Below are 10,403 nucleotides of genomic sequence, written 5' to 3'. Positions count from 1 at the left end.
GTGACACTGAAGACTGGAGTAATGATGCTGAAAATACAGCTGCGCATCACAGAAATAAATTACAGTTTAACAGATATTCACATAGAAAACAACTGTTTTAAATTAGAATAATATTTAGCAATTTTTACTGTATTTTTAATTAAATAAATACAGCCTTGATGAGCAGAAGAGACAGAAGAGAAAAGATTTTCAAACTACAGGTCTTAAATGTCTTAAAAAGTTTATTAAAAGCAAAAATAGAATAGTCTGTGTGATTTGAGTACAGTGAAGCTCAGGATGAAGCTGCACCTGTGCTGTGATGATGATGATGATGATGCTGCTGCTGCTCGTGGCTCATGGCTGCCATCTGCTGTCGAACAGCGTGATGAAGTCTCCTCTCCTCCTCGAACCGGCGGCTCATCTCATCTCGCTCTTCCTCCAGACGCGACAGAGCAGAGTGAATAAACTCCTCCTACAACCAGAGGAAAAGAAAAAGTCACTTCCGAGTGAAACTTAACATTTAATAAGGAAAACATGTCAGGCGCAGCTAAAAAAAAGTCAATTTCGACTGTAAATCTCCATATTATCCACACGAGTCTATTCAGATGCTGCATAGTTTGTTCATGTTTAATCAACTCACCATCTCTTCTCTGCTCTCAAAGTCTTCTGGGATGATGATGTGTGACTTCTGGAAGCTCTCTGGGAGAGAATAACTTTCCAAGCCATCACCTTTTAACATCAGTAGGGACAGTAATCATCAGTACAGTTAGTGCGGTGAAGCAGATCTTTCTCACACACACACACACACGTGTGTCAGAGTGAAGCGGGACTCACCGTCGTCTCTGTGTGAGGTGTTCAGAGCCGAGCTGTTTAGCAGCTCCTGCACCTCCGTCTTCAGCTCATCGTTATCTCTAGCCAGCTGGTTCAGTTTCTCCTGCAGGAGGCAGTAATGCAGCATATTTACACCTCAACAACTTACTGGAGGCGCTGATACTCATTTCACATGCAGAAATATTGTCCAATCACAACACAGCTAATTTACATGCGTTTCTTTAAGTGTTGGCACAAAACTGAAATTCTAACTTCAATACAAGACCTTGAAAATTATTGATATTTGATACCATTTACCACAGGAAGAAATTGCCACAACATTAAGAGCATAAAATTTGAAGAGCGTCTAACTTAATTTACTTTTGACCAAAGTCAAAGCATTTTATTATTAACTGAAACACTCATGTCTGAAAGCTCTGAGCGGATTATGTAGTAAAAGTAATAATAATAATAATATTTTTAAAGCAGAAATATATTACTGTTGTAATATAATTACACTTTACAATGAAAAGTATATTATTTTACTTTATTAAAATGTTTACTATATTTTAGACTAATAATTATTAAAAAATGTATTTCACAAGAGTAAATAATTATTCGTTATTTTTACTTTTGTAGCAGGATTTTATAATTAATGAGTAATGCTTTAATGTCTTCATTTGCAAGAGTTAAACCCTTGATTCAATATATTAATGAAATTATATTATCTCAATGATTTGCATCCTGAAAATAATTACACAAATAAATGTGAATTTAATTTATACTAAAATACAGATTCAGCAAAGAACACAAAATCTCCCCCTTGAGATTTATGAAAGTTAATATTTCATAATATTATTTCATGAAACGTTCACGGTTCTCTGATGTTGGTTAATGGTCACATTACAAGTGCAAGTTTTTAACAAAATTATTTTATTTTACAATAGTCAATGATTAACTATTTTGACTTTTGTAGTTGGATTTAATAATTAATAATGACTTAATTTCTTCACTTGCAAAAGTTAAACCCTTGAGCGTTTATTTTGCAAATGTGAAAAGGCGTAACTGGTGCACAGTGCGTTCCCAAATGCACATTAAAGTCACATGCATTGACTGTGAACTCAGAGATGCTGAAATCACAGGATCATGAGCTGATCGTGTATAAAAACAAAAAACTATATAGTCTTTAATTAAAATGCACACTCTGGGGTGTATCAACTTGATATCAGAGAAAAGATCGAGTGATCTCAGCCGGAAAAAAATTAGTTTCCAACATATAAAATTGATATGCATAAAAAAAATCGATATTTCGGACAACACCAATGTGTTTAATGGTAGGGTGGAAGATGGTCAAGTGGCAGTGTTTACCTGCGCCTCCTGCAGCTGCACGTGACTCTGCTCCAGCTGCACTTTGCCCTGCACCACGTCGTGCTGCAGTCGATCCATCAGCTGCGCCTGCTGCAGGAACTGATGGTGCAGATGTTCTCGCTCCGCCACCAGCTGCTGGTATCCAGCCATGTACTGCTGCAGGTGAGCCAGACACTGATCCCTGTGCTCCTGCGCAGACGCCAGCTCTCCGCACTTCTCCTGCAGCTGATGAGAGGAAGACCAGACAGCCGGGTTAGGAGCGCAAACACTACAGCTGAACACAAATCAGTATCCCTTTGAGACAAAGGTTTCCAAACTTGTTTTGTCAGCCAGACTCTTCAGACACAAAATATTTACTTGATGTTGTTGTATTTAAATGCATTGCCATATCGGCTTCACAGTCTATTACATGGAAGATCAGGGTTATTATAGTTAGTTATAGTTACCATTAAAAAATGATTGTTACTTGAAATAAAATAAATGATATATATATATATATATATATATATATATATATATATATATATATAAAAGCAAAAATGACTAAACATGACAAACAACAAAATTACTAAACTTCAAAATACTAATAAAAACTATAATAGTATCTCAATGATACTAAAATACATATTTAACAAATTATTCAAAATATTTTCTTGGAAGTCCCCCTGAGGTTTTAAGGTGATATTTCAATAATTTAATAACACATTCACATGCTCACAGTTCTCGGATGTCGGGTAATAGTCACATGACAACATGCAAGCAAACAAATAAAATATTTAATTGTTTTATTTTGACTTTGTAGCTGGCTTCAATCATTATTAAATGTTATAATAATTATACAATTACTATTATTATTATGGTTGTTATAATAATAATTATTAATATTATTATTAATGTTTTAACTAACAAAAATGAAGTGATATATTACTGTTGTAAATTACAACTGTACTGTGAAATTGAAAAATATTAGATCATTTTATTTTACACTACAAGTCACAATACTAATATTTCTGTCTTAAATTCTGTACTTTCAGACCCTGACGTTTTAAACATTTTAAATCCTCAAGCTTTTATTTTTGGTTAAATACTGATGAAATGCTGTCCACAAAAATCTTGGAGTTAATGTATAAAGTGAACCAATCGCATATTGATTTCCCAAAATGCACAGTGAAGCCACAGTGCTTGCAGAGATGAAGTTTGCTCTATGTACTGTGAACCGACCATCAGATTTATTGTTAAAGGATTATCAGCTGCTTGTGTTTTCCTTTATATTGACAGCCGCAATAAGCTATATCAAGCATTTTTTATTTTTCCATCGGGTATAATTATGAGCTCTTCATCAACCCCTGCTTTAAGATAACATCTTCTCCTTTGATTTCTATGCAGACACACACCTGTTCTTTGGCATTGTGCAGGTCTTCCTGCAGCTGACCAATCTTACGAGCGACCTCCTTCTTGATGTGCTGCTCGGACTGCAGAGCGCTGGTCAGCTCCATGTTCTCATTGGTCTGGAGGAGGACAGAGCTCAGAAGTCAGGGGTCAGGTTCACTCGTGTGCGCAAGTCATCTGTCACTAGAGCTCACCAGCTTGACGAAGCCGTTCTGCAGCTCGGCCAGCTGGTTTTTGAGGTCTCGGTTCTGGGCCAGGGCTCTGCTGATGGTGGCCTTGTCGCTCTGGACATCCTCCAGAATCTGGAGTCGATCCTGAGCCTCTTCAGCGGCGCGTTCTGCGTGTCTCTCCAGTTCTTCCAGCCTCACTTCTATATATATATTAAAGAGCTTAATTTACCTCCAATAGCAATTGTTTTTCATGCAGAAAAAAATGGATATATAAGGAAGTTATTTTAAAGTCATATTTTTATTTTATTACCGTATTGGCCCGAATATAAGACGACCCCCCCCGTCATCTGTCACTAGAGCTCACCAGCTTGACGAAGCCGTTCTGCAGCTCGGCCAGCTGGTCTTTGAGGTCTCGGTTCTGGGCCAGGGCTCTGCTGATGGTGGCCTTGTCGCTCTGGACATCCTCCAGAATCTGGAGTCGATCCTGAGCCTCTTCAGCGGAGCGTTCTGCGTGTCTCTCCAGTTCTTCCAGCCTCACTTCCTGTTCCTGCACCAGTCGGCTCAGCTGCTCGTTGTCTCGCACCTACAGGACACAACAGAGCACTCAAATACCTCTGTAATAAGCGTCTGATTTCATAACATTATACCACCAAGCCCTAGTTTCTGTCAGCTGTACAGGTCGAAATGTCTGCATTTCAACACATACATCACACATTTTTAACAAAGTTTACACTTCTAGTAATTACAATTGTGATGCAACATATTTCAAGGTTAAAAATGCAAATTAAGATGCAAATTAAAAGCCTTGAATGCAGTGGTTATCAACCAGGGCCTGGCCACAAGATGACTTAAGATTACTTAAAATAAGATAAAACAAGTATTAAATAAAATAAAACAAGAAATTTATATACGCATTACATTACGTGTTTCATGGCACACTCGTTTTATGCGTATTTGGCTCCACCTATTGTTGTGGGTGTATTATTGACATGTCAAAGTCTAGACCCTGAATATAAGACGACCGCGTTTTTTCAGATGTATTTCCAAGAAAAAAACATCGTCTTATATTCGGGTCAATACGGTAAAATTATATATTCTTTATAATTAATATAAATACATTCAGCTCTTAAAACTTTTAATTTTAATCATAACTATTTTTATTTTTTAATATTAATTTCACATTTTTTAATTTTAAGTAGTTTTTGTCAATTCTGAATTTACAGAAACTAGGATTAAACCCATAGATTAAAATAAGTTTCAAAAACAAAACTAGGGCTAGGGGCCCTTCGAATATCATTGTGGACAATGAAGGGGGCTTAAGAGCCAAAAAGGCTGGTCTAATGCATTTAAAATAACATATTAATCTAAATATACTACAATAAGGATGCGCATGCTGCATGATCTAGAATCTTCACTTGTAAGTTTAGAAAAACATGAGTCAGTTGTAAAATTTAACAACTAAAATGCGTGACACAAAGCATGCGTCACATGGTCAGTGTAGGTCACCTGTGCTTGGTACTGCAGACTGAGAGCGTCTCTCTCCTCCTGAAGGCTGCTGATGGTTTCCTGAAGGGCCAGTTCACTTTCTGAAGGGCCTGAGGCCTGTGACACGGCCTGCGGCTCCTGCTCTTTACTCATCAGAGCTGCGGACACAAGACAAACCTGTCATGTTTCTGTCTGAAATGTGTTTCCTCGCTCGAAACCTGAATGTTCTTTCTGGACACATGATGAAAAAGCTAACTTGTCTGTGTTTGTTTTATAAAAGGGATAGTTCCGGTGCTTGATTCTGATTGGCTGAGCCGCGTTCGAAGCTGTTGTAAATGACTCTACAAAGTAACATACACCTTTGTTTACTTCTGTGTGTTGCTCGGCAACCACTTTGTAGCAACCACAACTGTTTCTGAGGAACTACATTGTTTGGTGGAAGAATACTGTTTTTATTAATATCATTACACTTTATTCGCTCTGTTTTATTCTGTGAAACCTTACTACGTATATGGAATAACCGTTTTATAAAAGCAATAAGCCCCGTGAAGCCGTGGTTTACAGTGAATTTATAACAGCTAAGGGGGTTTTAGACACTCTGCTTGGCGTCGTAACAATGCCCCTTAGCTGTTACAAATTCACTGTAAATCACGGCTTCACGGGGCTTATTGCTTTATTTTGGTAAGCAGGGGAAAAAAACACTTCATTGTGTCATGATCAATGAGAATGTGACGTAAAGGGTGTGTGTGTCATGTCTTGTACCTGTAGCGTTCTCCAGCTCTGTGATCTTCTCCTGCAGCTCCTGAATCTGAGCAGCAGTGCTGTCGCGCTCCTCTGACATCAGACGCACCTACACACACACACAGACAGACACACACACACAGACACAGACACAGACACACACACAGACACACAGACAGACACACACACACACACAGACACAGACACACACACACAGACAGACACACAGACAGACACACACACACACACAGACAGACACACACAGACACAGACACACACACACACAGACAGACAGACAGACACACAGACAGACACACACACACACACAGACAGACACACACAGACACAGACACACACACACACAGACAGACAGACAGACACACAGACAGACACACACACACACACAGACAGACACACACAGACACAGACACACACACACACAGACAGACAGACAGACACACAGACAGACACACACACACACACAGACAGACACACACAGACACAGACACACACACACACAGACAGACAGACAGACACACAGACAGACACACACACACACACAGACAGACACACACAGACACAGACACACACACACACAGACAGACAGACAGACACACAGACAGACACACACACACACACAGACAGACACACACAGACACAGACACACACACACACAGACAGACAGACAGACACACAGACAGACACACACACACACACACACACAGACACACACAGACACAGACAGACACAGACAGACACAGACACACACACTCAGCATAAACAAACTACATACTCGTAGGTAAAATAAAGTTATTACTATACTCAATATTTTATTTTACAGCACAATACAAAAGAAATATTTCTTATTTTAATATTTTGATAATACTACTAATAATAATAAAATCACAATAGAAATCATAATTATATTTATTGTTATTATCTTAAATCCATATTAAAAGGGTCAAAAACAGTGGGAATGTGGCCTATTTGTTTACTTTATTGTTACTGAAAGAGGTTTGAATTTATTCTTGTAAAGAGTGAACCCAAAATTTGAACACCCTTAAAAACACCCTTATTTGTGCCTTTTTGTGTCTGGATGTCGAAGCAGCAGCAATATGAGATGTTAAATGTTTATCATATCACCTTTCAAATGTCTGGTCAATTTTTAATCAGTGAGATACTATTAAAGTTTTTATTAATATTCTGAATTAGATTTTATTTTGATTAGTTTTTATTTTAATATTTTCTGTTTTAATTTTAATTTTTGCAGTCATTTTTATTTTATTTTTTTTTATATTTATCAATTTTATTTTGTAGTAGCTGAAATCAATCAAATAAATTCAAGGTTCTTATTTCAGTTGAAGTTTAATGTAATTTCAAGTAACAGAGCTTTTTTATGGTTTTAGATTTAGTTAACTATAATAACCCTGGTTTAAATCACAATCAGAAAAATTACATTTATATTTTTTCCAAATTGTTCAGCCCTAAAAGGATGGTTTGCACATGGTTTAAAAAAAAAAAAAAAATCTATGCAAATTTACTCCCCTGTAAAATCACCCCCCTAATAATTTTAGGAGGAGTAAGAAGTGATAGCAAAGATTTATATTGTTAGAAAAGATTTATATTTTGAATAAATGCTGTTCTTTTTAACTTTTTATTCCTCAAAGAATCCTGAAAAAAGTATCACAGTTTCCTAAAAAACTGTTGATAATTCTAATAATAAATCAGCATATTAGAATGATTTCTGAAGATCATGTGACACTTTATACTGGAGTAACGGCTGATGGAAATTCAGCTTTGCATCACAGAAATAAATTATATTTTAAAGGATATTCAAATAGAAACCATTATTTTATATTGTAATAACATTTTGCAAGATTACTGTTTTTTCCTGTATTTTTGATCAAATAAATGTAGCCTTGATGAGCAGAAGAGACTTCTTTAAAAACATTACAAGTCTTACTGATCCCATACTTTTGACCGGTAGTGTATTTATATATTGCAACAAATTTTTTTTTGCAATATTGTATGCGAGTGTGTTTGTTTACCTGAGACAGAAGCTGTTCTGTTTTGTCCTTCCACACGTGTCCCTCCTCCTGTATCTGTACAGCGTACTGATCTCTCTCCACCTGCAGCTGAGCCACCGACTCCATCAGCTGCACACACACAAACACTCAAGACACTCAGGATGACATTCAAGACTAACACAGACACAAACATGCCCCAAATTTCAGCAGCACACACCTGAGCTGCATGAGCCTCTATCTGGTGCTTTTCTTCCAGGAGGAGCTGAACCTGCTGGTGCTCAGACGGAGAACCTGACTGACTGGAGAACTGCGGGAGCGATGTGAAGAGGGATTTCACATCACAGGAATACTATCATGAGCACAGTAAATGTTTAAAGCGTCTCCTCACCTGCTGCAGCATGCTGTCGGCCATCTCCAGCTGCTTACGGAGCTCATCAACCTCCTGCTTCAAGCCGTTGTTCTCATTTACTCTCAGCTTGAGATGCTCGGACAGCTCTGAGCTCTGCTGTCTGGACTCTTCGCTCACATTACTGACACAGACCATATTCATATAACATACACTCATATGTGACTCTGGACCACAAAACCAGTCGTGTGATGTATTTTGTGTATACTGTGTGATAGATAAAAATAAACCGAAATGAAAAATACATTTCTGATATTTATCATTCTGTTGTCCTGACAGAGATTCTCAATCACTTTCTATAAAGTGATTCCTTGAAAAGAAATTGTACAGAAAAAAAAAAGAATTAATTGAAAAAACAAAAGGTAGCAAAAGTATAATTTCCCTGATTTTAACACATTGTAAGTTTATTATAGCAAGGAAGTTAAAATGTCTAGGTAGCGGACAAGTGCAAAAGAAGAGAAATTCTGGCATGCAATTTTCAAATCACTAATTCAAAAATCACAATAGATATTTTCTCGGTGTATAGAGGCAGACGTTATAACTGAAGTCAAGTTAGACTGATGTTTAGGTCTCACCGCAGCACTCTTCCCTGGGAAGCTGAAAAAGGAATCTGGGCCATTTCTTTGAGCCATGCACTTCAGCACGGAAAGCAGCTTGACAGCATGAGGAGGCTAATAGATAAAAGAAAAAAGCAACAGCATTAAGAACAAAAAATGAACTCACACACACACAAATAAATACTTAAGAGTCTGACTGCTGTATTTTTCCCACACACATAAAAGATACTGTACACTATACAAAATATACAGTCACAAATCATTTCGTTAGTCTGAATCCTACTCATGTTGTGCCAAATTTGAGAAAGATCTTCTGGATTTAGACATGGATTTCATTTCTGAATTTACTGAGGTAAACTAACCTAAAACATTTCCCAACCTGAGACACATTTGGTCCATCAGCAACGAGTACAGGCAAGAGAGTCATAATAATGGCTTCTGCCTGTAGGTTATGATATAGACACACATGGATGTGTGCTCTTCTATTGCTCTGATGGGTTTATTTCACGCTCTGATCAATGGTAGTGCCACAGTCCCGCAGTTCAGAAACACAGCCTAATGCGTCAAACCCTCCTGCCTTTCCACTGTCTCAACATCTCCCTCATGCACTGAAGACTAAACGGAGGACAAGGACATACATTTTTTGTATTTCGTGTATTTTTAGTAAATTGTGAAAGTGTATTATTCAGAGCATGTCATAGAAATTAATTAACAAATCAGCTTCTATTTATTTAAAACAAATGACAGTCCTAGTACTTTATAAAATATATAATCAATTTTTCGAGATCACAGCATTATGACTGAGTGTGAGGTGGAGAAGCGAGATGTTTCTCAAATAGTAGATAAAGAGGAGAAGACCATTACCCATTGGCCTTGTTCTCCTTTCAGTTTACTGAAGAACAGCTTCAGTTCCTTCACTGTGATACTGTAGCTGGCGAGCACACCCAGCATGTCCACCATCAGATCTGAAAAACACCACACATACACACGCAAACATGAGGTTAATGCTTCATTACAACTGAAGAGGAATTTATAAAAGGCTGAATTGTGACCCTGGACCACAAAACCAGTCATAAGGGTCCATTTTTAAAAATTGAGATTTATGCATCATCTGAAAAAAAATGTATGCATCATCAAAGCTGAATAAATAATCTTTCAATTGATGTATGGTTTGTTATGATAGGACAATATTTGGCTCACACACATCACTCGCACACACACACACACACCACTCACTCTCACACACACACATCACTCGCACACACATCACACACACACACACACACACACACACACACTCTCTCTCTCTCTCTCTCTCACACACACCACACACACACCACACACACACACACACTCTCACACACACAAACGCTCTCTCACACACACACACGCTCTCTCACACACTCACGCACACGCTCTCTCTCACACACACACACACACTCTCTCTCTCTCACACACACACACACACTCT

At 37.7% G+C, this 10,403-nt stretch overlaps 1 protein-coding gene across 1 annotated transcript in view; it reads right to left on the bottom strand.

The window, feature by feature from the left end:
- golga2 (golgin A2) overlaps window positions 1-10,403 on the bottom strand; it is a 29,091-nt gene that overhangs the window by 8,360 nt on the left and 10,328 nt on the right. Inside the window, exons 12-24 of the mRNA XM_016484510.1 lie at window positions 9,797-9,985; window positions 8,951-9,046; window positions 8,358-8,552; window positions 8,187-8,276; window positions 7,991-8,098; window positions 5,964-6,051; window positions 5,223-5,359; window positions 4,081-4,299; window positions 3,552-3,665; window positions 2,158-2,382; window positions 814-913; window positions 620-708; window positions 289-451 (exon numbers count right to left, since the gene is read on the bottom strand). Coding sequence (XP_016339996.1) covers window positions 289-451; window positions 620-708; window positions 814-913; window positions 2,158-2,382; window positions 3,552-3,665; window positions 4,081-4,299; window positions 5,223-5,359; window positions 5,964-6,051; window positions 7,991-8,098; window positions 8,187-8,276; window positions 8,358-8,552; window positions 8,951-9,046; window positions 9,797-9,985 — 1,813 coding nt within the window. The remainder of the gene's footprint in view (window positions 1-288; window positions 452-619; window positions 709-813; window positions 914-2,157; window positions 2,383-3,551; window positions 3,666-4,080; window positions 4,300-5,222; window positions 5,360-5,963; window positions 6,052-7,990; window positions 8,099-8,186; window positions 8,277-8,357; window positions 8,553-8,950; window positions 9,047-9,796; window positions 9,986-10,403) is intronic.

This window comes from Sinocyclocheilus anshuiensis, unplaced genomic scaffold, assembly GCF_001515605.1.
Source record: "Sinocyclocheilus anshuiensis isolate Anshui unplaced genomic scaffold, SAMN03320099.WGS_v1.1 scaffold745, whole genome shotgun sequence".
Taxonomy (NCBI): domain Eukaryota; kingdom Metazoa; phylum Chordata; class Actinopteri; order Cypriniformes; family Cyprinidae; genus Sinocyclocheilus; species Sinocyclocheilus anshuiensis.
This window is presented reverse-complemented; position numbering and strand designations above follow the sequence as displayed.